This window comes from Rhodotorula graminis (genome assembly GCF_001329695.1).
Source record: "Rhodotorula graminis WP1 unplaced genomic scaffold RHOBAscaffold_5, whole genome shotgun sequence".
Taxonomy (NCBI): domain Eukaryota; kingdom Fungi; phylum Basidiomycota; class Microbotryomycetes; order Sporidiobolales; family Sporidiobolaceae; genus Rhodotorula; species Rhodotorula graminis.
The window spans coordinates 1,050,537-1,073,779 of record NW_017264932.1 but is presented as its reverse complement, the minus strand read 5'-3'; the positions used below and the strand labels follow the sequence as shown (position 1 = coordinate 1,073,779).

The following is a 23,243-nucleotide window of genomic DNA, read 5'->3' as shown; positions in this document are numbered from 1 at the left end:
CGTCGCGTCGGGGAGCGGCGCCGCCGGCGCGAGCGTCGAGCACGCAGCTGAGGGCGAGCGCGAGGAGGCCGAGGCGGCGCCGTTCGGCGAGCAGGACACGGCGGAGCTCGTGTACCAGCTCGCGCGCGCCGAGCTCAACGGGTGGGACAAGGACACGGTCTGGGTGTACATGGCCAAGAAGGTGCGTCCCTGCTTCTCTTTTCTAACCCTCCCTCTCTCGTCGAGCCGAGTCACTCACGCATCTTCCCTCTTCCGCGCCACCCCGCCGCAGCTCGGCCGCTCGCCCGACGACTGGCACGCCTACTACCTCGCCAACGTCGTCGACCTCCTCCTCAAGGTCGCGCACAAGGTCGGCGAGCTCCTCGCGGCGCAGCAGCGCAAGCGCGACGCCACGGCGGCGGCGGCGGCGGCTCAGCAGGAGAAGGACGAGGCCGACCGGTTCGAGCGCGAGCGCGCGGAGGCGGCAGCGGCGGCGGCGGTGGCAGAAGAGGAGCGCGTCCGGCTCGAGAAGGAGCGCGAGGACGCGCAGCGCCGGGCGCGCGAGGCCGAGGAGCAGCGCGAGCGCGAGGAGCAGGCGCGGCTCGATGCCGAGGAGGAGGCGCTCAAGCGGGCGGCGGCTGAGGCTGAGGAGCGCGAGGAGCGGGAGCGGGTCGAGCGTGTCGAGGCGGACAAGGTGCGGGCGGAGAAGACGCGGCAGGCGAGGCGGGAGAAGGACCGCGCGAGGAGGAAGGAGGGAGCCTCGTGCGTCGACTTTGGCCCGTCCTTTCCTTCCCTGTGCGCGATACCGACAGCTCTATCGCCGTAACAGGACCTCGCCGCCGCCGTTCTCGTCGCAAGAACAACGCCCTGTCGCTGTCAAGCCTACCTCGACCGCCCAGCCCGCCGCCCCGACCGTCCTCACGCCGCGCAGCACCCCTCCTCTGCGCGCCGCCGCCGCGCCGCTCTTCCTCCCGTCGTCGCCCACTACGCGCGCCTCGATCGAGGCCATGTACGGCCCCGACCTCGCCGCCATCGACGAGGAAGACGACCAAGCGCTTCCTGCGCCCGACGCGTCCGGCAGCTCGCTGCCGCACCTGTCGCAGTACTCGGTCGCGCCCTCGCCGTTCCTCGACGGTCATGTGCTCGCCTCTCGGCGCCAGAACGGCGGCGACGCGGACGAGCTCGGCTCCGGCGCCGACACGGACGACCGCGAGCTCGACGAGCAGCTCAAGGCGGCCGTCGCCCCGACGGTCAAGGTCGAGCGCGACGACGACGACGCGCGGTTCGAGCTCGAGCAACATGCCGTTCACGACGACAGCGACGACGTGTCGATCTGGGACCCGCTCCTCGACGTCGAGTACAACCTCATCATCGACTCGCACGAGCTCGTCGAGGCGCTCTCGGCACGGGCCGCCGCCGCCGCCGCCGCCGAGCTCGACGCAGGCCCGCTCACTGCCGAGCAGCCGACAGCGTCGAGCAGCAAGAAGCGCCGCAGGACCGAGTCGCCCGCTCGTGCGACGACCGACGAGCTCGAGCAGCACGAGCACGAGCAGCCGGCGAGCAAGCGCCAGCGCGTCGTAGACGAGCATGTCGTCGATGCACCTCTTGTCGCACAACCTGCGCAGGGGCCCGCGACCGTCGACGTGGCGCCGGCGCCCCCCCTGCGCTCGAGCCCCTCCGTCCCGCGCCGGGTCCCTCGCGCCTCCCTCGCCGCCGTCGCGAGCGCCTCCCCGGCGCCTCCCGCTCCAGCACCCGTCGCCGCCCCGGCACCTGCGCCGACGCCGACGCCGGCGCCGAGCGCGACCGCCCGCCGCCCGCTCAAGGACGAGCTCGCGGCCGTGAGCGCCGCGTCGGGCCTGTCGTACACGGCCGTGCGCGACCTGTACTTCTGCGTGTCGGCCCTGAGCGACCTGTCGATCCTGCGCGACGTCGCGCTCTTCTTCTCGCCGCCGGCGGCGGCGACGGCGGCGGGGCAGAGGCTCGAGGAGGGGACGGCCGAGTGGGAGCGTGCGAGGAGGAGGGTCGACAAGTACGTGTGGAGCGCGAGGGAGGACGAGGTGGTGCTCGAGGGGACGGACGAGGCGAGGGCGCGAGTCGACGAGCGCAAGGGCGCCGGGTCGGTCGAGCGCAGGAGGGAGTTCCTGCGGCGCGCCAAGATGACCAAGATTGCCGACCTGAGGGCGTCGTTGTACTCTCGCAAGGCCTAGCTGCTTCTCTCTGTCGTGTTGCCATCAACCCCATAGCTTTTCCGGCCGCTTCCTCTCGAGAGGGGCAAAGAGAGGGAACCGCGAGCGCGTGGAACAAGTACAGGCAAGCGTTGCAACTGCGACAGGACTGCGACGAGAAAGAGAGAAAGGGAGGGACACGCTGAAACGAGAGAGGTGCGGGGCGCTAGGAGGCGGTCGGGAGGACACTGCGATGAAGGGATAGGAGGAGGTCAGTGCGCGAAGAAAGAGAGGAAGCGACAGAGGCGAGAGAGAGAGAAAGCGCGAGACGCACTGGTCGTCGTCGATCGTCTGGTACAGGTGGCCGTCGTCGATGAGGGTCTGGTACTCCTGCCGGACGCGATCCTGGTTGCCGCCGACCTGGCGCAAGATCGAGTTGACGTTGACGCCCTCCTCGCCGGCCACGCCGGACGACACCTGCTCGGCGACGTACTGCATGACGCTGCGCTGCACGTTCGGCAGGTCGGCGTACGGGTCGCCGCCTGCGCCGCCTCCTGCGCCGCCGGCCGCGTACGGGTTGGCGGCCCCGCCGTCAAAGGTCGTCGCGTTGATCGAGTTCATGCCGCCGGTCGCTCCCCCGGGCTGTGTGGACAAGCTTCGTCAGGTCGACATTATCAGGAGAGGGGGGAAGAGAAAGGTGGGCGCACCGGGCCGTCCTTGTAGAACTTGTGGACGTAGATGGCCTCGATCGGGTGGAAGAGGATCTCGTTGAAGTCGTCGATGCGGCGGAAGCGGTTGACGTTGAGGTGGCGCTTGCCGTTGAACGACTTGAGCGAGCCGATGATGCGCACGTAAGTGTTGATCCTGTGGGCGCCGGGGCTGTGAGCGCGCGAATTGAGCGGGATGATAGAGAGAGCAGGGGACGCACGCAAAGTCGTCGTACGGGTTGCTCGTCTCCTCTGCGGCCGGGTCCTTCCAGCTCCTCGCGTCGACCTGGCCTGCGAGCGTGACGGACCTGGGTCAGGACGGGCGAGAGAGTCTCGGCGAAGAGGGGAGGGACGCACCCGTGCCGTCCTCGACGAGCATGTTGAGCTGCGTCTGCGTCGAGCTGACGTTGCGGATACAGGCGACGAGCGTGACCTGTGTGTAGGGCGAGTGAGCGTTGACGTCCGCTGCAAGCAGCGCCGTCTCTGGGAAGAGAGACGAGCGCGGCAAGGAGGAAGGGGGGGCTCACATCTTTGACCTCGGCGCCGTCAATGTAGAACTCGGCCTCGGCAAAGGCCTGCTCGGCGTTGAGCAGCTGGTGGATGGTGATGGGGCGCAGTGCCGACGAGCCGGTGCGCTGCGAGGTCGAGGTCGAAGTCAGCTGTCGGGCTCGAGGTTCACGAGGGCGAGGGAGGGACGGGGAGGGTGGGACGCACCTTGCCGCCGCCTGGACTGGACTGGCTGCCGCCCTGAGACATGAAACCGCCGCCTGCGTAGCCTGCGAGTGCGCCGAGGGCGAGGAGTCAGCGCCTGATGAGGAGGCGAGGTGCGAGGCCACGAGGCGGGCGCAGGGGGGCGAGGCGGGAGAGTCGAGGGACGTGTAGCGCACTCATGGTGTAGTTCTGGTGGGGCTAGTGGGTGCGTAGACGAGGTGCGGAGCGAGAGACGAGCGGCGACGAGATGAGAGCGCGTCGACCCGCGTCGTCGCCTGCCACCTCGTCGCCGTCGTCAGCTCGAGTCGTCGCAGAGAAGCCGTCTCGGCTACCGAGCAACTCTCGAGCGTCACGCGCCACGAGCAGACAGCCGAGCGAGTCGAGTCGAGAGACCGCTCGCTTCCCTCTCTCCTCGTCGCTCTCTCGCACGGTGCTTCTCGACGTCGGTCGCTCAAGGGCAGCCAGCACAGCTCCCTCGACCACCTCGACGACATCTCGGTCCCGTCTCTCGCTCCTCACCTCTCGGTCCTCGCCTCTCGCGCCTCAAAAGCCGAGTGATGTGTACAGCCTCGGGAGGCCGCGCGAGGGCGTCGAGTTGGCCGAGGCCTCGTTGCACAAACTGGCGGATGTACACCCGAGACGCCGGTCGATCCCAACGCGCACGCGAGCCTCCCGCAGCGAGAAACGTCTGGGAGCCCGAGAAAGAAGAGGAGGTCCGGGAGCGACGACGACGGGGGGTCGGTTTAACCCGACTTGCCCTGCGGCTGCTTGTTGCGCTGGACTGCTCGAGGAGGAATAGGACGAGAGAGAGGTCAGATCGACGTGGCGATTGCGCTGGACCGGGACGGGAGGGAGGAAAGGGCGACGCACCCTTGGCGCCCGGCGCGGCAGTGACCTGTAGGGGGGCAGGGACGGGTCAGGACGACGGTGACGACGACGACTGGGAGGAACGAGAGGGACGCACGTTTACGAAGCGCGAGTTGTAAAGGTGGCGCTTCTTGGCACGGCCAGTGACCTTCTTCTTCTTCTCCTGCGGCTCGACCTTGGGGGTCTGCGACTTGACCTTACCGGCACGGGCAAGCGATCCGTGAACCTTTCCCCTGCAGGATGGCGAGCGAGGGGTGCGTGTAGTCGGGCCGAGGTGGAGGAGGCGGAGGGGGAGGGGAGGGGGAGCGGCGACGGTCAGCTCGCCTGCACGGGTGGAACGCTCGAGGTGCTCAACTGGGTGCCCGCCCGCGCATCCGCCTCGCTCCTTCGTCCACCGATACGCCCGATCCGCGCCCTCGTTCCTGCGCAGGCGACGAGCCGCGTGCGCCGTCGCTCGCTGGAGCAAACTCCGCGCTAGCTCGCCGCCACCCCTCGTGCTCGTCCTGCGTCGACCGGCGGGGCGGGTGCGGGTGTTGACGGCGTCGAGGGTGGTCGGGTGTGCGAGCAAGTGGCGCAAAAGACTGACATGGTGTTGTCGAAGAGCGAGGCTGGAGGAGAAAGCGAGGGCGAGGCTCGCACTCGCTCGTCGCGGCAAGCTCGCCCCGGCCTCGTCCCTCTCTCACTCCGCCCACACTCAGCTCGCATCCAGCGCCCTGCTGCTGCGCACGACGCACCTCTACACGGCTACTGCTCCCTCCTCGCCCCATCGCCACCGGCTCACAGCCGTTCGTCGTCCGCCCCGCCCCCTCAGCTCTCCGCGGCACCTTCCACCCGCCCTCTCGCCCGCCTACCGCCATCCTGCGCCTGGTCCGCTCGCTACCGACCGTCGAGACGGCTCCTCGTGGCCCGCCGCCCACCTTTTCGTGCTCCCGCTCGAGGGTCTCGCTCCCACTCCTCCTCGCTTGCTTGACGGTCTCTGGCGCGTGAGCCAAGGTCTTCCGGCCGCGCTTTGCCGCTCTCGCGCCGCTCTGCACGCTTGCTAGCGGCTAGTGAGCGATGCCCTCGAAAGCGGGCTCGTCGCTGCATGAGGCGAGCGCACAGGCGAGCGACAAAACGGCTCATTACAAGCGAGGTTATGGAAGGTCAAGCGAAAGGTTGTAATGTCACGCCGGTCCCCTGAAAGCTATTGCCGAATACAAAAGTCAAGCGCGAGGTCGTAAGCTCGACAACTCGCGCCCCGCACCTCCTCACCCACGCCCAACTCGCCCGCACCGCTGCTGTGCCTTGCCGGCGCGTGTCCAGCTCATCTTCATCGCATCATCTATCTATGGGGCCTGCTCCCTCGCCGCCGCGAGCGGCCGCCGAGGGCGCAGGGCGCATCGCATCTTCATCAGTGACTCGCGTCGACCGACCTCTCTCGACTGGTGGCAACGGTCCATGGGCCTGTGGGCCACGTCGTCGAGGACTATCGCAGCATCAAAGAGACTACTGGGCCAGGCGGCTGCGCTGTCTGGGCTGTGGGCGACGGGTGCGTCCCCCTCCTCCCCGCCTCCCCGTGTTTGGCCCCCCTCTCTCTCTCCCCTCGCCCCCTCTGCTACCTCGCGTCGCTGTGCAGGAGTCTGGATGGACTGACCTGGTCACTCTGCAGGCGGAACGGCTGCGCAAGGCAAGCAGGGCGGTCTTCTGGGCGGCGCGAGGCGGGCTCTCGACCTCGAGGCGGCTCATGTTGTCCTTTGTACGTCCCGCGCACTCTCTTTCTTCCCTGCAGGACCTTCACATGGGTCTGTGCTCCTCGCCGAGCCGCTCACTGACCGTCTCGACCTCGCGCCGCAGGTTAGTCGCGCCCTCGATGGCACCTCCCCCTCGATGGCACCCCCCCTTCTCGGCCTCGAAAGCTTCCCCTCGCGCCCTTGCTGCGCCGCGCGACGGCGCCCTTTCCTTTCCGAAAGCTCTCCTCGTCCCTCGCGAGCGTTCCCGGACCGCAGAGAGTTCTTGTTCGTCGCCGCACTCGTCCCGATGGCTCAGCGAGTCGAGCCGTCGCGGACGGGTCCTTACGAGGCCGCGCGCGCCCTCACGTGCCCCTGAGGGCAGCGGGCGCACTGTGGTGAGCCGCTCGTACGGTGCGCACCCCTGCGGAGCGCCTGTACGCCCGGCCACCTACTAAAAACAGGGGGATCCTGCGCACCCTCGTTCAAACGTTAGCTCTTGATCTAGCAGGGTTACGGTGTTCTGCTCGCGCAGGATCGGACGACGACTTGTCTGCGGTGCAATCGAGCGCGTTTGCCGAGCTACTTTGTCGTGTAGAGCGCGAGTTGTGAGCCTCGCCTCCCTTCTCAAGTCAGTCGAGGAGCGACTCGATTGCAGCTCTTCCGGGCGGCTCTCTCTCTCGCGAGCTCTCTCCGTGCGTGTATTCGAGCGCGTTCTGAGCGAGAGAAGGTGTGGCGGCATTTGTCGTCGGCGCGAATCTCGTTCTCCTTCTCAGCTTCCTCTTTGCTCTTCTCGGCGCACCTGGTTGACGAGCTTTGCCGCTGCCCGCGATGTGAGTCATGGGACCTCGCCCAAATGTGAAAGCCTCGAGCCCACCCGAGGCGCAAAGAGCGGCTGCGCCGCGTGTCCTCGCCGTTCTCGTACGCCGGCTTTGCGGTCGCTCGGACCTCCTCTTCTCTCTTCGGACCCTCAGACTTTCTCGCTGCGGCCGGCTCATGCAGCACGATCTGGAAGCATGCTCTCGAGCGCAGTGTCTCGCTTTGGAAGCCAAGTGCTGCGGCAAAGAGAGCGTCGTTGCAAATCTCCTCCTCGCCGCCGCCGACGACTGGGCCGACGCCTCACTCCTGCTTCGGCACGACGGGCATGCGCTCCTTGCGCCGGTCGTCGAGCTCGGCCATGCGCTGCCACGCCTCCTTGCTGAGCGTCGTCTCGCCGTACGACAGGGCGAGCAGGCTGTGCGCGAGAGGGACGGGACGAGGCGAGGTCAGTACCGCTTCGAGCGCCTGACGGACGTGCGCCCGCTCGTTCGCGAAAGAAGGAGAGGTCGACGACAGAGAAGGGGAGAGGACGTACCGTGCAGCGCCGAGCCGGAAGAGCAAGTCGTCCTGCGACATGCCCTCGCCGCCGTGCGACGCCTGCCTGCGCTCGACAAAGTCGGTCTGGATGACCTGCATGTCGCGCAACCGTTTGAAATAGTCGTTAGTCTCGCTCGAGCCAGATGAAAGAAAGAGACCAGGAGAAAGGGAGGACGCACCTCGCCCATGCCCTCGGGAATGCTGAACTCGGCGTGCTTCATCTCGTCGATAAAGGACCGGAACTGGTCGAGCTTGGCCTGCGGCGGCGCCGAGGACGCGCGCTGAAAGTTGGCGGACGGCTTGACGTACACGACGCAGTCGGTCTGGCGGGCGAGAGGGAGGCAAAGAAAGTCAGGTCGAGCCCCGCGAGGGACAGGATGGGTCGACGGAACGAGAGACGCACGGGCACGATCGCCTTGCCCTCGCTGAGCAGCAGAAAGTTGAGGTCCGTCTCGAGGTCGAACGACGAGAACGGGAACTCGTACGCGAGCTTCTGCTGCGCGACCGTCGTCGCAAGGTGCCGCAGGTTCCGGACGCCTGTAGACGAGGTGCGAGCGGGGTCAGGACCGCGGCGCCGACTCGAGCTCGACAGAAGAAAGAGAGAGCCAGGGACGTACCGGTGTCCTCGAGCTTGCCCTCGCCAATCCCTCGCAGGTCGACGACGACGGCCGTCCCGTTGACGAGCTGCAGCCGGCCGCTGTCGAGGTTCTCGTCGCGGCTCCTCGGCGCCAGTCGCGTCTTGACGTCGTTGAGCAAGGCGATCGACAGGTCGAGAGATGTCGCCCTTGGCACGAGCGAGGCGATGGCGGACGGGAGCGAGGTCGAAAAGGCGTCGGGGAGGGCGAGATTGACCGAGAGGCTGCCGAGCGCCATGCCGGTAGCGTGACGCGCGTGGCTGCAGGTCGGGGGATTAGTCAAGGGCCCAGAGAGGGCGATCGAAGGACGGGACTCACATGCGGGCCAAGAGGGCGAGCAGCGTCCACTCGGCGGCATCGCTGTCGCCGCCGAGCTGGTCGGCCAAGTACGCGACGAGCTCCCGCCGCACCTCCTCGCGCGCGTTGACGTCGGCCTCGACGGTCGGGAGCGACGGCTTGGGCGCAGGGCGAGCGAGGATGACGTGCAGGGCGGGGACCGTGGGGCCGTCGTCGGCCGACTCGTTGAGCTCGTCGAAGACGTTGGTGAGGCTGCACGGAGAACGTCAGGTGCTGTCGTAGGGCGAGAGAAACAAGTGGGACGCACGTCGTGTCGCCGAGAACGCCGATAAAGTCGCACACGTCGGCCGTCTTGAGCGCCTCGGCCGACTCGCCGTAAAGCTGCGAGGGAAGAGCATGATCAGCGATACGCAAGGGCAGAGGGTAGAGAGCTGACGACGCACCTTTGCGACGAGGCCAAAGTGAGGCTCGGCAGGATTCGGGTGCTTGCTGCTGCTCGCGGTCGAGGGAGGTGCCGCTTGCGAGGCGCCGAGAGAAAGGCGATCGACCGAGCTCTGCAGGTCTGTTCACGGCTGCGAGTCAGTTCCTGTCTGAGCTACGATAGTGCGAGGAGGACGGGCCGTCGAGAGATGCGCCGTCGAGGTTCTGCGGAAGCGGCGAGTCAGGCGAGGACTTTATAGTAAGGGGAGAGGGAGCAGGGGCGCACCTGCTTGAGCCAGTCCGTCTCGCCCGGCACGCTCACGACGTACAGGAGCTGTCGCTCGCGCAAACGGCTGTAGTCGTCGGGCTGTCGGCGAGCGAGAGTCAGCTGACAAGGCCGCCGCGTCGAAGAGGGGAGGAACAGGACGCACCGCTGCCGCACCCGGGCCTTCCTCCTCGGCGCCGTACATGAGGACCTTCTTGCCGTCTGCGCTGACCGCCTCGAAGAGCTCTGCACCGAGCCCGGTGTCCTGCACCATCGCCCGGAACCGCACGAGGGATCCTGTCGGAGGGAGCGAGGTCGGGGTCGACAGGGACGTGATAGTCGGGATCTGCGCGGGCTCGCAATGGTCAGAGAGGTCCCGTTGGTGAGAACGAGAGCGAGTGCGCACCTGCTCGAGGGCGCCATCTGCCGAGATGAGGGCGGAGAGCGAGGCGGCGACGCGCTCGTCAAACCCGTCGAGGGACGCGTCTTGGGCGTACAGCTGCTGCACGAGCTCGGCAGGACGCTTGAGGGCAAGGTCGAGGTCGGCAAGCATGCTCAAGGTGTGATGAGCGGTGAGAGAGACGAGCGAGAGTTGTCATCTCTCGCTTGCAGCTCTCGTTCTCGAACAGGGCGCTCTCTGCAGCCCAGGGGACTCTGCAGCTCCATCAGTGAAGTTTGTAGATGCTCTGCTCGGGCGGCGAGCGGCGTGCAACCACCCGGAGCGAGCGCACTCGGCTTGCCTGCTCGAACCTCTCGCACTCGAAGCGCGCGCAGTCGAGGTTCTCGTCTCTCTCGTTGTCATGGCTCGAATTTGGACTCGCCCAGGCTATAGATCTCTCTGCTGAGTGCCGCTCGCCGAGCGAGAGGATCGAAGGACACGGGAGCGAGCGTCTCACGACGAGGAGAAGGGAAAATGCGTGAGGTGCAGGACGAAGAGGGCGTGATGCTACAAGGCACAGCGGCGAGGCGTACGGCGAAAGATGGTGGTGCGACGATGAACGGCGGGCTAGAGACAAGGGATGAACACGAAGGCGAGGGCGGGGCTAGTTGGGCCGCACGAAGACCTTCCAAGTCATGAAGGCGCCAAAGATGGCGAACGCGATGAGGCAGCCGACGATCTGCGGACGGGAGAAGCGTCAGTCAATGCTTCAAAGACGGCCTGTAGGCGGAGGGGGAGGGGAGAGGACGAGGAAGAGGAAACGAGGGGACGCACGCCAAAGAACCAGCCCAGGCCGTCGACGCCCTCGCCGGGCACGTGCACGTTCATGCCCCACAAACCGGTGACCAAGTTCATCTGCGGGGACGTGTCGAGAGCGTGAGCAACTGCGAGAGGGGAGGAGAGGGCTGAGAGACTTGGACGCACAGGGATGAGGACGGTACCGAGCGCCGTGAGCTTGGAGAGCACGTCGTTGATCTGGTTGTTGGCGTCGGTCCTGTCGATCGAGAAGTCGTCAGTACGCATTGAGAGGAGAGGAGGAAGAGGAACGGCAGACGCACATCTCGATCGAGATCTGGGCGAGGTAGTTCGAGTGCGAGCGTGACAGGATCTTCTCGTAGTGCGTCAAGTTCTGCGTGCTCGTCGTGATGTGGTCCTGGATGTCGGACAAGTACAGGCCCTGTGTGCGCGACGTTCGTCGAGGATCAGGTCCTGGGCTTGATGAGGAGAGAGGAGGGAGGGACGCACGATGTCCGACTTTGGCGCGACCGACCAATTCTCGTTGCAGCGCTTCGACAAACCCTTGACGACGTCGGCCTTGTTGCCCATGAGGCGCAGGAGGCCCATGACCTTCTTGCGGCACGTGCCGATTCTGCGGGCGGCGACGGCGACAACCTCGAGTCAGTCCCGCGCCGACGAGGAGAGCCGCACAGAGAAAGAGAGACGAGGACGCACCGCCGCAGCATGTCGCTCTGCTCGGCCTCCTTGAGGATGAGGACCAGCTCGTCGATCGAGTCGACCTCGTACTCGATGTTCTGGATCAGGGGCCCGAACGCGTCGGTGATGTCGTCGATGAGGGCGTACGAGATCCAGTCGGACGTGACGTTGATGTAGTCCTTGAGCTGCTTGATGCGTCGGCGGACGTTCTGCGGGTGGGGCGTGCCGCGGAAGTGGAACTGGGAGGGCAAGGGCGAGCGAGACGGTCAGGGACGGCGACCTCGGCGGCGAGGGAAAGGGGAACGAGATGGGAGGACGCACCGACAAGGTGCCCTCGCGGAAGACGATGATGTACATGTTGAGCGGCTCGAGGTAGGTGGGCGAGTACGGGTCTTGCTCGAACGACCGGAAGCAGACGAAGTAGTAGTTGCGGAAGAGCTCGATCTTCTCGCGCGTCTCCTCCATCTGGATGTCCTCGGTCGTGAGCGGGTGGATGCCGAACACCTGCAGGAGGGACCAAGAAAGAGTCAGTACAGCTCGCAGTGGGGCGAGAAGAGGAGGGAGGACGGACCTTGCTGAGGACCTTCATCTCCTGGTCGGTCGGGCACATGACGTCGAGCCACCAGGTGTTGGCCTCTGCGTCCTCGTCGCTGCGCATGACGCCCGTGCGAGGCTTCTCGCCCTGCATCATGCGCGCGTTCGAGATGCCCGACGGGAGGGCTCCTCCTCCTGCGCCGCCCGTGCCGCCGTTCTTCCTCGTCGAGCCCGCCATCGACGCGCCGTTGACCGGCGTCGCCGTGCCCGACCCTGCCGCCGTCCCGCCGGCACCGCCGCCGCCGCTGACCGTCGAGTGGCGCGGCGACGACAGCTCGGCCATGCGCGCGTCGAGGTTGCCCGTCGTCGGGCGCTCGTCCTCGTCGACGACCGGCGGCTGCCGACTGCCGAGGAACAGCTCCTCGAACGACTGGCCCTCGCCCGGGATCTCGGCGAGCGAGCGCGCGTGGATCGTCGACGGGAGCGCGTTCGAGTAGAACGAGAACCGGTACGGCCTCGGGCCGCCGACCTTGGCACCTCGCGCCGGACCGCCCGACGCCTCGCCGCCCTGCGTGCCGTAGCCGCCGGCGCCGGCGCCCGAGCCCACACCGCCGCCGTTGGCGGTCCGCTTGTCGGCGAGGAGCGGCGTCTTGGTGTCGAGGATGCTGACAAAGTGCGACTCGCCGCGCTGTGCGCGGTGCGGCTCGCCGACGAGGTCGTCGCCGGCGCCCTCGAACTGGGCGAGCTTGCGCCGCATGCGGCCGGGCGCGACGCTCTCGCTCAGCTTGCGGTGGCGGTGGCCGCCCATGCGCGGCACGTCGGCCTCGCTGCTGCTGCTCATCGGGCCGCCCGTGTACCGCCCGGCCGTCATGGTCGCCGACGAGACGCCGTAGTCGAGCGGCGAGCCCGACGAACCGGCCGCCGCCGCCGCCGGGCCGCCTTTGCGCCGTCGCGCGGCCGGGATCGGGAGCCCTTGCCGCTCGGACGTCGCGAACTCCTCGAGGACGCCAAAGTCGAACGGGAAGGGGAAGTTGGGGAGGACGCCGGCGAGCGGCATGTGGCCGTCTGGGTGGCCCTCGTGGAGGTCCATGTAGTCGAGCTCGGCGGCGGCGCCGTGCGCCGGGAAGCAGATGTCGTCCTCGGGCTTGCCGAAGCCGGACCCAGGGCGCGACATGTCGGCGCCGTACGGGGGCCCGTGCGACTCGTCGTCGGCGTCGCCGTGGCTGTGGCGCGAGTGGCGCGACGCGAACGAGTTCTGCGACGGGTGGCGGTCGAGGAACTGGACGGGACGGGGCGAGCGCGCAAGGTCGTCGTCGATGACGGCGTTCTCGTCGAGGTCGGTCGACACGAGCTGCTGCGCGCCTGTGCCGCCGCTGCTGCCGCCGCCGCCGCCGCGAGCGGTGCGCGACGAGTAGCCCGAGCCGTCGAAGTCGACGCCGCGCGGCGAGATGGGCGAACGCGCGCCGGGCTCGTCGTCGCTGACGCTGAAGCGGCGCAGGGCACTCGTGCGGCGTGCGCTGCCGCCGTAGGCGTCCGGGCTGCGGGCGAGCGCCTGCTGCGCTCGCGGCGTCGTCGTCGCGTGCGAGAGCGAGTGGGGCTGGCGGCGGTGATCGATGTAGGCGCCGCCCTGCGAGTCGATGCTCGAGTCGCTCACGTTGCGGTGGTGGCGGTACAGGCGGGCGGCGGCCGACGAGCGCACAGCCGAGCTCGGCGTGTGGTGGTGCTGCTGCTGCTGGGGGCCGACGATGCGGTGGGCGAGATCGTCCCGGCGGTTGTAGACGCCGGCCTGCTGCTCCTGCTCGGCGCGCTGCTCCTCCTCGTGGTCCTCGCGCGCGAGGTCGTCGGCGAGGTGGCCCATGGCGTCGTGGGCGTCGCCGCTGCCGAGGTGGACCGAGACGGACGGGCGCCTGCGGGACGACTGCGGGGCGACCGAGTCTTGCTGCTGCTGCTGGTGGCCGTGACCATGGCCCTGGCTGGACGAGGTCGCGCGCTGAGGGGTCGCGAGATCGGAGCCGCCGCCGGCCGACGAGAGGGCTTGGAGGGTCGGGCGGTCGCGGGTCGTGTTGCTGCGCGCGCGGCCCGCGTGGTTGGTGCTGGTGGCCATCGAGTGGGCGAGGTGGCGGTCCTGCTCGGCCTGGCGCGAGTCCTCGAGGCCGATGTCGCTCTCGGCGCGGGGGCTCGAGTGGGTGCTGGCGGCCGAGCCACGGCGGCGAGGGTTGCCGGATGGGGCGGCAGGAGGGGACGACATGGCTCGCGGTGTGGCCCGGCTCGGAGCCAGGAGCTGGCGAGGTGATGTGGGAGAGCGAGAGGCCGGAGAACTCGAGGACGAGGAGATGAGGCGGAGGGGCGTCCGCAGCTCGCTCTCTCGCTCGCGGTGCGACGGCGTGCAGTGCAGTATCTCTTGCGACATCTATCAAGACTGCTTGCCCAGGCGTGGACCAACCTGGAGAGGTGAGAGGTGCGCTCCTCCCCGCCGAGTCTCGTTCGACATCTCGCAGCTCTCTCTCCTCAACCACCGACAGCTATGCCGACCGCCAAGTGCACCCGCCGTGGCTGCGGCCAGACCTTCAACCCGGACGACAACGACTCGCCGGCGTGCAGCTTCCACCCGGGTGCTCCTGGTCCGTCTCGCCTTCCCTCGTCGCTCCTCTCAACCGCCCCAGACCGAGCTGAGGATGAGTCCCACTCGTGCGCGCAGTCTTCCACGAGGGCCTCAAGAGCTGGAGCTGCTGCTCGGCCGTCAACAAGCGTGAGCTCCCTCCTCACCTTCCATCGCCTCGTCGTCGAACCTCTCGGAAACGCCAACCTCGCCCGTGCAGCGAACTGACACTCGCCTCTCTGCCCCACGCAGCCGTGACCGACTTCGACGACTTCATGAAAATCCCGACCTGCGCGACCGGCACCCACTCGCTCGAGCTCGCAGAACCGCTCAAGCCCGTTGTGGACGCCTCGGCGCCGGCGCCCTCCTCCACCTCGGCCGACGGCAAGGAGGTCTACGGCGCAGCAGCATCGGCGTCGACCAAACCAGCGTCGGACCTCCCGCCATTGCCGCCCGCCCCCAAGCTCGCCCACCAGGACGCCGTCAAGGCGCCCAAGTCGACCGAGTACGTCGAGGAGCAGGACGACCCGGACGTCGAGCTCAAGAAGGGCATGCGCTGCAAGCGCAAGGCGTGCGGCGCCGAGTTCGACCACCAACAGCGCGAGGCGGGCGAGTGCACCTACCACCCGGGCGTCGTGCGTCCCCCTCTCGCTTTCATCTCGTCTCTCTCGACGGCGAGACCTGACCGTTTCTCTCGCCCCCGTACGCAGCCCATCTTCCACGAGGGCTCGAAGGGCTACTCGTGCTGCAAGCGGCGAGTGCTCGAGTTTGACGAGTTCCTCCGCATCGAGGGCTGCCGCTCGGGGCGCCACCTCTTTGTCGGCCCCAAAAAGGTCGACGACGGTCAGGAGGAGCTCGTCGACTGCCGCACCGACCACTACCAGACGCCGAGGACCGTCATCGTCAGCGTGTTCGGCAAGCAGGCCGACAAGGACAAGAGCGGTGTCAAGTTCGAGACCGAGGCGGTGCGTCCCTCCTCTCGCTCTCTATCCGACAGGTACTGACGACTCGCCTCTCGCAGATGCACGTCGACCTGATCCTCCCCTCGCGCAAGCGCTTCACCAAGTCGTTCCCGCTGTACGGCCCGATCGACCCCGCCGCGTCGACGTTCAAGGTCCTCGGCACCAAGTGCGAGATCACGCTCGCAAAGGCCGACGCGCGCTCGTGGCCGAGCATCACGACGCTCGACCCGGACCTCGCGAGCAAGTTCCAGATCCAGCTCGCCTTCTCGGCGGGAGGAGGGAGGGGCACGGTCGGCGCCAAGGAGGCTGTCCTCGACCAGACCAACCAGCTGTACAGGAACGCGGCGCAGTGACGGGCACGAGGGCTAGAGTATCGCAATGCAGCATCGTGTCGTTTCCACCGCGCTCGGCGTCCGGGCTCTCGTTCTCCCTCAACTTGTCGCCCGTCTTGCTCTCTCGCCCTCGCTCTCTCGCGCCGCTCTCGCCAGACCCGCGTCGGACAGGGAGAGTCAACAATGGAAGTACAGGACAGGTCGTGTACTGAAAAGAAAGGGTCTGTAGGTATGTTGCACTGCGGAAAGTCCTCCTCGTCCTCGTCGCGCCGTCGTCGTCGTCGCCTCGCCGCTCCTCGCGTCCGAGCTGCTCACCGGTCGGACCGAAGCTCACGAGATGGTGCAGGGGATGATGCACTGTGCGAGGGAACGATGGTGAGTGCGTGGGCGGGCAGGAAGCCGACGAGCAGAGGGCTCGGCGGAGGAGAGGGCTCGGGGAGACGAGGGGAAGCTGGACGCACGCAATCACAGTCCGGGCACCCGCACAAGCCCATGTTGAAGCATCCGCCGCGCAGGCGCATCGCCTCGTCGTGCGAGTGGCGGTCCGCGTCTTGGTCGGCGAGCTGGACCGTCGCGAGCGAATCCATGGCCTCGCGGTTGTGCTGCGCCGCCGCCAGCGACGAGTCTTGCGGTTGCAGTGCCGCCTGGAGCGAGTTCTGCGGCGGGTAGGCGGCGTTGGCGTTCATGGTCGGCTTGGTGGAGCGGTGCAGGCGGACGTCAGAGGGGGCTGCGCGGACGAGGAGACACTGCGGGCGGCTCACCTGGTGGCTCGTGGAGTCTGTAGAGCGGAACAGAGGGTGGGCAAGCTGGTGCGCGAGCAGGGGAGAGCGCGGGGGAGGGAGGAGGAGGCAACAGCAGCTGCGCGCGAGCGACGACTTGCGATGACGGCGACCGGCTCCTCCCCTCTTGCGGGCAGCGCGGCAAGCACTGCGCGGTGCTGCATGATACTATCGCAGAGGCTTTGAGGCAGTCGGTTCTTTTCGCGAAACGAGAATGGAGAGCTCTCCTCGTCGAGCGGGGGAAGGACGAGAACAACACGATGCAGCGACGCTCTATAGCTCTGCGTGGCTCGTCTAGACCCTCGTGCCCGGCAGCTCTGACGGCGAATAAACCTCCTGTCCCTCCTCCGCCTCGTGCCCGCGACGTTCCTCCTCGCCGCTCTGCCTCGACCGCGCTCGAGCCCGGTCGAGGCTGCGCTGATACTTGCGGGCCGCGCCGTGCTCGCGTTGACGACTGCGCTCCTCTCTGTGGAAGGCGACGAGTCAGTGAGGTGCGCAGAAAGGAACGAGGGCGAGAAGGGGACGCACTGCCGAAGGACGTTCGCCTGCGCCCTCTTGAACCGGTTCTCGAGGCGGAGCTCGCTCTTGTCCTGCTGCGTCGACCGGCCGGGCAGGATCCTCGCGCTGTCGCGGCGAGCGAGCGTCGTCGCGAGCCCGTTCTCGGCGAGGTCGTCCTGGCTCCTCGGGTTGTCGGCGAACCGGCGCTGGCGGCGCTTCTCGGGCGAGAGGGCAGTCCAGACCATGTTGTGGACGCTGTACAAGCCCATGGCGTCGGCGACCTCGTGCCCGGTAAAGTTGACGGGGCTGCGGCGAGGCGGGCAGGGTCAGACCTATGTAGAAGGGGGCGCGAGGGAAAGAGGAGGAGCGGGACGCACCTGCCGGGCCCGGTGAAGATGCACAGGTCGTACGCGAGTGCGCCGGCGATGCTGCCGACGGTAGGGCCGAGGATCGGCTGCGAGAGGAGGAAAGGCGAGTCAGGGGCGCGCTCGTCGCGTGAGAAGGGGAGAGAAAGGCGAGGACGCACGCCGACGAGCCACCACCAGTGGTCGTGGTACCACAGCTTCTTGCCGTATCCGAGTGTCCACAGGGCGAGTCGAGGACCGAGATCGCGAGCAGGGTTGATGGCGTAGCCTGTGCGACGGGGGCGAGTGCGTCAGTCGTCGTGCGGGGAGAGGCGCGGGCGAGGAGAAGGGTGGACGGACCAGAGATCCAGCCGTTCGACATGCCGATAGCGACGACGACAAACCCAAGGACGATGGCTCCGAGACCTGCACCAGGCGGCGCGTTGTTCTGTGCGCGAACGAGGCGAGTTAGGAAGGTTGACGACGACGAGGGGAAGCGGGCCGAGCGCACCTCGTCACCGAGCGCGAGGACCGCGATGCTCAAGATGCCGCCGGCGAGGATCTCCTGGCAGAAGCCCTCGATCGTAGATGATACGCCCTCGGACGGCGCCGTGATGAAGAGCGGCGCGCTCGCGTTCGAGTAGTCGGTCGGCTGAATGAGCTTGTACGAGTCGTACTCGCCGATTGCCCGGCGGTAGCTGCGCGCAAAGGAGAGTCAGGGTGGCTCGACAGAGAAGAGGGGAGGACATTGAGGCGACGCACTTTCCGTAGATGATGAGGGCGCCGCAGAACGCGCCGAGCACTTGAGCGAAGATGTATCGAGGCACCATCTGCAGGGGTCGACGCGAGGTGAGCTCGAGATGTCCAGGCTGCCAAGAAAGAGGGTGGGCAGCTCGCCTTCCAAGGGAAGCCTCGAAAGATGGCGAGCGTGACGGTGACGGCCGGGTTCGTGTGGCCACCGCTGCGAGGGAGCGAGGGTCAGATCGAGGTCGAGTCTTGAGGGGAGAGGCAGCACGACGCACGAGATACCGCCGGCGATGTCTGCAGGGGAGACGAAGGGCTCGAATCAGAAAGGGCGTCGGCAAGAGAGAGAGGGAGGAGGGACGCACAGAGCGCGATCATGACGCCGAAGCCCCACGACCAGTTCATCGACTGATAAGCGCCCATCTGAGAAAGACAGAGGGTCAGATGCGCTCGAGAGAATGCGAGAGGAACCTGGACGGACCGTCTCGAGGCTGATCTTGGTCTGGCAGTCGGCTGCGGGCGATTGAGGCGAGCGGTCAGTAGGCTCGCCGAGGCGCAGGAGCGAGAGCGTGACGCACCGCCGACACCGATGCAGACGAGGACGAGGGAACCTGAGGGGAGCGAGGGCCGTCAGACTCGACGCACGTACGAGAAACGGGAGGAACAAGGAGAGAAAGGCGGACGCACCGAGGAACTCGGCGAGCGGCTCGCGCAGCGCGTACCGCACCGTGCCCCACCAGTTGCGCACAGGTAGGTCCTCGGGATCCTCGACGTCCTCGGCCCACTGCTCGGCGCTTTGGTCGAGCTCGCCGCCGACGTTCGGGCCTCCTCGCCCCGCCTCGGCTCCTTCCGGCGGGCCCTCGCCGTCCTGCTCATCTCCTCGCTCCCGCTGACCCTTCTCGTCGCCCTTCTCGCCCTCGTCACCTGCGACTGTGCGCGAACTGCCCGAGTGCACCTTTTTGAGGCGCGCCTCGACCTCGTCGCCGACCTCGCTCCTCATCTCGTCCTTGAGCTGACGGCTCGAGTCGAGACCGTCGACGACGCGCTCGTCGTCGCCGTCGTCAGGAGGAGCACTCGCTCGGCGAGACCGCGTCGACGCCGTGGGCCCGAGTTCCTCGAACGGGTCCGTGCGCGCGCTGCCGACGCCGTCGCCCGTGCCGGCTCGTGGACGCGGCGCGGTATCGGTGTCGCTCGCCGTGTCCTCGGCGCCCGTCGAGTCGGACCGTGTGGCCGAGATCGAGTCGCCGCGCTCGGGGACGTAGGGAAGCTTGGCGGGCACGCGACGACCGCCGCCTCGACCGCCGCTGCCGCCGCCGTCCGAGCCCGAGCCCGAGTTCTGCGGCTGGGGCTGCTGCGACACGCTGCCCCTGCGCACGCCCTTCTCGCGCCCGTCGACGGTCGACCGGCGGCGCTTCTGGTTTTTGGGGAAGACGCCCCCGATGGCCCACACGGGCTTTTTGGCGCCGCCGCCGTCGCTCTTGCCCGCCGCCGCCTCGTCGCCGCTCAGGCTCGGCGAGAAGAAGGACCCGCCCTCGCCGGGGCCACCCATACCCGCGCCCGAGTGCGCCGAGCCGGGCGTGCGACCGCCCGAGTCGGCGCGCACGAAGCGCAGGTACGACTCGGGAACGCGCTGCAGCGTCGGGCCGGCGAGGTTGGACGGACGCGGACGCTCGGGCTTCTTGCCCTTCTTGGTCGCGGTCGAGGCGCGGGAAGGTGCAGTCGAGGGGGCAGAGGAGGTGGCAGAGTCGCCGCGCTGGGCGGCGGAAGGACGGCGGACGGCGGCGGCGGGAGGGGTGTGGTTGGGCGGGCGCGGGTACTGCGATGCACCGCTGGCGTGGCTCTCGCGCTGCTCGAGGCTGGCAAAGTCGGTGGACGAGGTCGAGCCGCTGTGGTGCGGCTGCGACGGGCGACGAGGAGGCTCGCGGTCGGTCGGCATCGGGTGCTGGCGGTGGTGGTCGATGGCGGGACTGGGTGACGGAGGCGAGCGCTGCTGGAGGCGGGTGTGCGAGGTGCGACTTGCTGAGAGGGCGAGAGCAGACCTCGAGCGAGCCTCGGAGGACGAGGGGAGCTTGGGCGGCACCGAGGAGCGAGCCGGCGCGGCGCACAGCCCGGCCCTGGGCGGTGCCTTGAATTGCGGCAGAAGAAGCTTCGGCAAGCGACGCCCGCAGCGAGGACGTCGAGGCGAGGCGAAGCGAAGAACGAGGGTGCGCTCGGCCGCAGCGTCGTCAGACAAGCGGGGCGCCGGCCGAGAACGCCAATCCGGACGCCATCGTTCGCAGCTTCCTCGCTTCCCTGCGAGCGGGCGGCCAGCCGCAAGAACAAGCTTGATCGGGCGGTGCGGTCCCGGAGCTGCGGGCCGGCGGAGAGGAAGCTGTCGGTCGAGCGAGGTCGAGCGCCACTGCGCGCGTGATTACAAAGTCAGAGGCGAGGCACATTAGCTTTCCTTACCGGTCGGTCGCACTTAGCAACGCATTACTATTCGACGGCTTGATCGGGAATAGCTTTTTCTCTCCCCCTCGCCCGCTCTCCCCGCTCGTCCGCCTCTGGCCACACCGCCCGCCATGCCTCACGCCGACAGCCTCGCCCTGCCAGATGGCCTCACCGACAAGCGCGCCTTCTACGAGCACGTCTGCACCGTCGCCGAGGCGCTCCTCGCGCCCTCATCTCCTTCCGACCCGGCGGCCAACTGGATCACGGTCCTGAGCAACGCCGCGTCGCTCCTGTTCGGCAGCTTCGAGAACTACGAGGCTGCGTTCGGCCGCGCAAACGGGCGCAGGGTCAACTGGGCAGGTGCGCTCCCCTTTCTCTCGCTCTCGCTCCGACGACGAGGCGGTGCTGACCACGAGCGATTTGCAGGCTTCTACCTCGTCCCCTCGCTCCTGTCCCGCCACGCACCCTCGACCGACCCGACGCAGCTCCTCCTCGGACCCTTCCACGGCCGCCCGGCGTGCAACTCGGTCTCGCTCCAGGGGACCTCGTCGCGACCGGTCGGCGTCTGCGCGGCCGCCTTCTTGTCAGGCGAGACGGTCGTCGTGCCGGATGTCGAGGCGCGGCCGGGCCACATCGCGTGCGACGGCGTGACTAAGAGCGAGGTCGTGGTGCCAGTCGTCGTCCGACGAGCGCGCGAGGACGGGACGGTCGAGGACGTCAAGGTCGGCGTGCTCGACATCGACTGCGAGGGCCTGAACGCGTTCGACGACGAGGTGGACAGGGCGGGGTTGGAGCAGTTTGTCGAGGTCGTCAAGCGGGTCGTGCGGTGGGAGCTGTGAGGGAGGGGGTGCGGGATGCTGGTGCGAGGAGGGTACAGGAGGCTGCCGAGGCGGTCAGTGCGGAACAGGTGCGGTCGCAGAATGAGTAGAGGCACGCACAGAATAGATGAACAACATGGACGCCGCGAGACGAGAGGAATTCAGGACATGTCGACGTCGAGGCCGCCGCTTGCGCCCCAGCTGCCAAGCACGTCGACGAGGTCACTCAGCTCGGCCTCCTGACCCTTGTCGACCTCCTTCATCGTCTGCAGAAGTTCGAGAGAGTCAGCTCTGCCACTGAGGGTAGAAGAGAGAGAGAGAGAGCAGGGCGCACCTTCCACTCGTCGACGAGCTGCTCGACGCCGATTTCCTCGGTCGTAAAGTCGGCGAGCACCTCCCTGCGGACGCTCGAGGGGTCAGCTCGTCTGCAGGGAAGGGGAAAAGGTCGACGAGGACGGACCGGAGCCGGATCATCTCGGCCTGGTACTGGGCAAAGAGGCCGCTGACATGGACGAGGGCCTCCCTCGGGTTGAGGCCGTGCTGGAGCGCGCTCTGCGGCTGGGCGAGGAACAGGTCGGCGTCGAACAGGAGGCTGTTGAGCTGCTCGACGTCGCGCTCCATGCGGCCGAGGTCGTCCCTCACGGCGCCGAGCGTCTCCTCGATCGTCTCCTGCACCTTGACCATGCCGCGCTCGCGGATGCCGCCTTCGGGTCGGGAGCGGGTGACCGGGGTCGCGGGGAGGGCGAGGAGGTTCTGCAGCTGCGAGAAGGCCGACGCGATGACCTGCACCGACTGGAACGACGAGGCGTGGTGGCCGTTGAACGCGCGAGAGAGGGCGTCGGCGCGGTTGAGCAGGGCCGACAGCGTCTGGTTCTGCGAGGGCTGCGCCTGCGACTCGAAGCCGGCGAACGCGGACATGGCGAGCAGTGGTGGAGAGGAGATCGAGGTGGGCGCCCGGGTTGAGCGATGAGGACGAGGAGACGCTCTCTGCTGCGGGCGGTGCAGCGCGCGCTCGCAGACGATGTTGAAGCGCTTCTATTGAGCTTGGCTGGCTCGAAAACAGCGCGCAAGTCGAGGCCACTCTCGAAGAGACGGCCCGGGAGCGGCGACGAGGAGGAACACGAGGGGGATGCACGACGCTCCCTGTCTGCAGCCTGCTACAACAGCTATAGAAGGACAAAGAGTGGACGAGAGGGCAGACCAGCAAAGGCCTCCTCTCACTCAGGATGCGGCACGCACACGGACCCGCCCGGCTCGACATTCCTCCTCCGCGAGACCGCTCCGTCTCGCCGCTCACACGCTGCTCAGGATGCGCAGTCGGTCGCCTTTTAGATGAGGAGACGCTCGATCTGGCCCTGTAGGCGGGAGAGAGGGAAAGGGTCGAGTTAGCAAGGGCGCACAAGGAAGGGGAGGGACACGAGGAGGCGAGGGAGGGGACGCACCTTGATCGTGTCGATCTGGCTGCGGAGCTCACGAGCCTCGTTGGTCGTGATCGACGCGGCGATGACGGGGCGCGAGACGCCGCACGCACGCCCGAGGGCCGTCTTGGACGGGACGAAGACGTAGGGCACGTTCTTGTCCTCGCACAGGAGCGGGAGGTGGAGGAGGATCTCGATCGGCTCGGTGTCTGCAGGCGCGAGAGCAAAAGTGTCAGTGTCGAGCCCGCATCCTCAACCGGCACTGTCCATCGACGCTTGGCGAAAGGAAGCACAGGACGAGAGAAGGCGAGACTCGACGCACCGGCGGTCATGACGATGAACTCGCAGATGCCGCGGTTGAGGGTCTGCAAGAGGAAGGAGAGGGTCAGGAGTGTACTAAGGGCGGATCTGTCGCCTGTGCAAGGGAAGAGGGAGCGCACCTTGGTCGCCTCGTTGGCACCCTTCTTGAGCTGTAATTATCGCGCACCATGGGCCACACAGGTCAGCTCACGCTCACTCGAGCAGTCCAGTGGACAGTCCTGGGCGCACCTGCTTGTAGTGCGAGGCCTGTGGGAGGGACGGGGCGGGTCAGCAAGGCGGGGGAGGGGAGAGGGAAGGGAGAGGTGTGCGCACCTGCTGCACGAGGTCCAGGATCTGGTTCGTGAGGGCGGCGTCGGCGAGCGGGAAAGCCTTGGGGTTCGTCTCAGCCTGCACGAGGGGGAGGGAGGGGAGACGAGGACGGGTCAGGCTCGAGCTCGGGAGATGAGAACGGCGGGAGGCGAGGGGGAGGCTTGCGGCCAGCGG

At 67.7% G+C, this 23,243-nt stretch overlaps 11 protein-coding genes across 11 annotated transcripts in view; 3 read left to right on the top strand and 8 right to left on the bottom strand.

Annotated features, from left to right (window-relative positions):
- Window positions 1-2,232, top strand: part of RHOBADRAFT_49596 (uncharacterized protein) — a 7,880-nt gene extending 5,648 nt beyond the window's left edge. Inside the window, exons 11-13 of the mRNA XM_018415257.1 lie at window positions 48-181; window positions 272-741; window positions 809-2,232. Of these exons, the coding sequence (XP_018272043.1) occupies window positions 48-181; window positions 272-741; window positions 809-2,186 (1,982 nt within the window). The 3' untranslated portion in view covers window positions 2,187-2,232. The remainder of the gene's footprint in view (window positions 1-47; window positions 182-271; window positions 742-808) is intronic.
- The window catches only part of RHOBADRAFT_64864 (uncharacterized protein), a 186,160-nt gene that overhangs the window by 129,826 nt on the left and 33,091 nt on the right, over window positions 1-23,243 (bottom strand). The window contains exons 2-3 of the mRNA XM_018418600.1: window positions 7,932-7,954; window positions 7,052-7,063 (exon numbers count right to left, since the gene is read on the bottom strand). The gene's annotated coding sequence lies outside the window, so the exon portion shown is untranslated. The remainder of the gene's footprint in view (window positions 1-7,051; window positions 7,064-7,931; window positions 7,955-23,243) is intronic.
- RHOBADRAFT_52996 (uncharacterized protein) lies at window positions 2,264-3,760 on the bottom strand. Its single transcript, XM_018416608.1, has 8 exons — window positions 3,739-3,760; window positions 3,566-3,627; window positions 3,379-3,486; window positions 3,209-3,284; window positions 3,073-3,142; window positions 2,852-3,008; window positions 2,479-2,786; window positions 2,264-2,392 (listed from the first exon to the last, which is right to left on the bottom strand). Exons 1-8 carry the CDS (start codon window positions 3,740-3,742, stop codon window positions 2,371-2,373), a joined length of 807 nt encoding a protein of 268 aa, XP_018272042.1. The 5' UTR covers window positions 3,743-3,760; the 3' UTR covers window positions 2,264-2,370.
- On the bottom strand, window positions 4,115-5,039 carry RHOBADRAFT_64874 (uncharacterized protein). Its single transcript, XM_018418602.1, has 4 exons — window positions 5,016-5,039; window positions 4,527-4,662; window positions 4,433-4,457; window positions 4,115-4,343 (listed from the first exon to the last, which is right to left on the bottom strand). Coding segments are annotated over exons 1-4 (201 nt in total). The 5' UTR covers window positions 5,018-5,039; the 3' UTR covers window positions 4,115-4,305.
- On the bottom strand, window positions 7,193-9,661 carry RHOBADRAFT_52995 (uncharacterized protein; the record flags this gene model as incomplete). Its single annotated transcript, XM_018416607.1, has 12 exons — window positions 7,193-7,369; window positions 7,490-7,584; window positions 7,671-7,814; window positions 7,895-8,028; window positions 8,109-8,386; window positions 8,445-8,675; window positions 8,731-8,804; window positions 8,867-8,985; window positions 9,023-9,068; window positions 9,130-9,210; window positions 9,275-9,454; window positions 9,515-9,661. 12 exons carry the CDS (start codon window positions 9,659-9,661, stop codon window positions 7,255-7,257), a joined length of 1,644 nt encoding a protein of 547 aa, XP_018272040.1. The 3' UTR covers window positions 7,193-7,254.
- On the bottom strand, window positions 10,152-12,272 carry RHOBADRAFT_14111 (uncharacterized protein; the record flags this gene model as incomplete). The annotated part of the gene is made up of 9 exons (XM_018412182.1): window positions 10,152-10,226; window positions 10,322-10,402; window positions 10,472-10,541; window positions 10,606-10,724; window positions 10,793-10,916; window positions 11,000-11,220; window positions 11,303-11,485; window positions 11,553-11,663; window positions 11,907-12,272. The coding sequence occupies 9 exons, from the start codon at window positions 12,270-12,272 to the stop codon at window positions 10,152-10,154; spliced, it is 1,350 nt and encodes a 449-aa protein (XP_018272039.1).
- Window positions 14,040-15,429, top strand: RHOBADRAFT_13744 (uncharacterized protein; the record flags this gene model as incomplete). The annotated part of the gene is made up of 5 exons (XM_018412156.1): window positions 14,040-14,136; window positions 14,214-14,264; window positions 14,367-14,749; window positions 14,825-15,079; window positions 15,136-15,429. 5 exons carry the CDS (start codon window positions 14,040-14,042, stop codon window positions 15,427-15,429), a joined length of 1,080 nt encoding a protein of 359 aa, XP_018272038.1.
- RHOBADRAFT_52992 (uncharacterized protein) lies at window positions 15,575-19,709 on the bottom strand (the record flags this gene model as incomplete). Its single annotated transcript, XM_018416606.1, has 16 exons — window positions 15,575-15,765; window positions 15,870-16,100; window positions 16,170-16,186; window positions 16,612-16,653; window positions 16,716-16,991; window positions 17,063-17,139; window positions 17,212-17,318; window positions 17,390-17,477; window positions 17,541-17,727; window positions 17,792-17,859; window positions 17,927-17,990; window positions 18,052-18,070; window positions 18,139-18,196; window positions 18,255-18,286; window positions 18,352-18,384; window positions 18,461-19,709. The coding sequence occupies 15 exons, from the start codon at window positions 19,707-19,709 to the stop codon at window positions 15,874-15,876; spliced, it is 2,544 nt and encodes an 847-aa protein (XP_018272037.1). The 3' UTR covers window positions 15,575-15,765; window positions 15,870-15,873.
- On the top strand, window positions 20,320-21,197 carry RHOBADRAFT_26217 (uncharacterized protein). Its single transcript, XM_018412735.1, has 2 exons — window positions 20,320-20,563; window positions 20,630-21,197. Exons 1-2 carry the CDS (start codon window positions 20,335-20,337, stop codon window positions 21,040-21,042), a joined length of 642 nt encoding a protein of 213 aa, XP_018272036.1. The 5' UTR covers window positions 20,320-20,334; the 3' UTR covers window positions 21,043-21,197.
- RHOBADRAFT_43417 (uncharacterized protein) lies at window positions 21,307-21,939 on the bottom strand (the record flags this gene model as incomplete). Its single annotated transcript, XM_018414220.1, has 3 exons — window positions 21,307-21,318; window positions 21,356-21,419; window positions 21,482-21,939. 3 exons carry the CDS (start codon window positions 21,937-21,939, stop codon window positions 21,307-21,309), a joined length of 534 nt encoding a protein of 177 aa, XP_018272035.1.
- RHOBADRAFT_13918 (uncharacterized protein) lies at window positions 22,407-23,138 on the bottom strand (the record flags this gene model as incomplete). The annotated part of the gene is made up of 5 exons (XM_018412166.1): window positions 22,407-22,648; window positions 22,762-22,804; window positions 22,880-22,909; window positions 22,989-23,006; window positions 23,073-23,138. Coding segments are annotated over 5 exons (399 nt in total), but the record flags the coding sequence as incomplete, so codon positions are not given.

Excerpts from the sequence above, each read along its gene's own strand:
- RHOBADRAFT_52996 (XM_018416608.1), bottom strand. Across the intron at positions 3,009-3,072 it reads AACCCGTACGACGACTTTGC|GATCAACACTTACGTGCGCA; the intron begins GTGCGTCCCCTG and ends CGGCGCCCACAG. Across the intron at positions 2,787-2,851 it reads AGTTCTACAAGGACGGCCCG|CCCGGGGGAGCGACCGGCGG; the intron begins GTGCGCCCACCT and ends TTGTCCACACAG.
- RHOBADRAFT_64874 (XM_018418602.1), bottom strand. Across the intron at positions 4,458-4,526 it reads ACAACTCGCGCTTCGTAAAC|GTCACTGCCGCGCCGGGCGC; the intron begins GTGCGTCCCTCT and ends GCCCCCCTACAG. Across the intron at positions 4,344-4,432 it reads TGCCGCGCCGGGCGCCAAGG|TCCAGCGCAACAAGCAGCCG; the intron begins GTGCGTCGCCCT and ends CTCCTCGAGCAG.
- RHOBADRAFT_26217 (XM_018412735.1), top strand. The coding sequence starts at position 20,335 with ATGCCTCACGCCGACAGCCTCGCCCTGCCAGATGGCCTCACCGACAAG. Across the intron at positions 20,564-20,629 it reads GCGCAGGGTCAACTGGGCAG|GCTTCTACCTCGTCCCCTCG; the intron begins GTGCGCTCCCCT and ends AGCGATTTGCAG.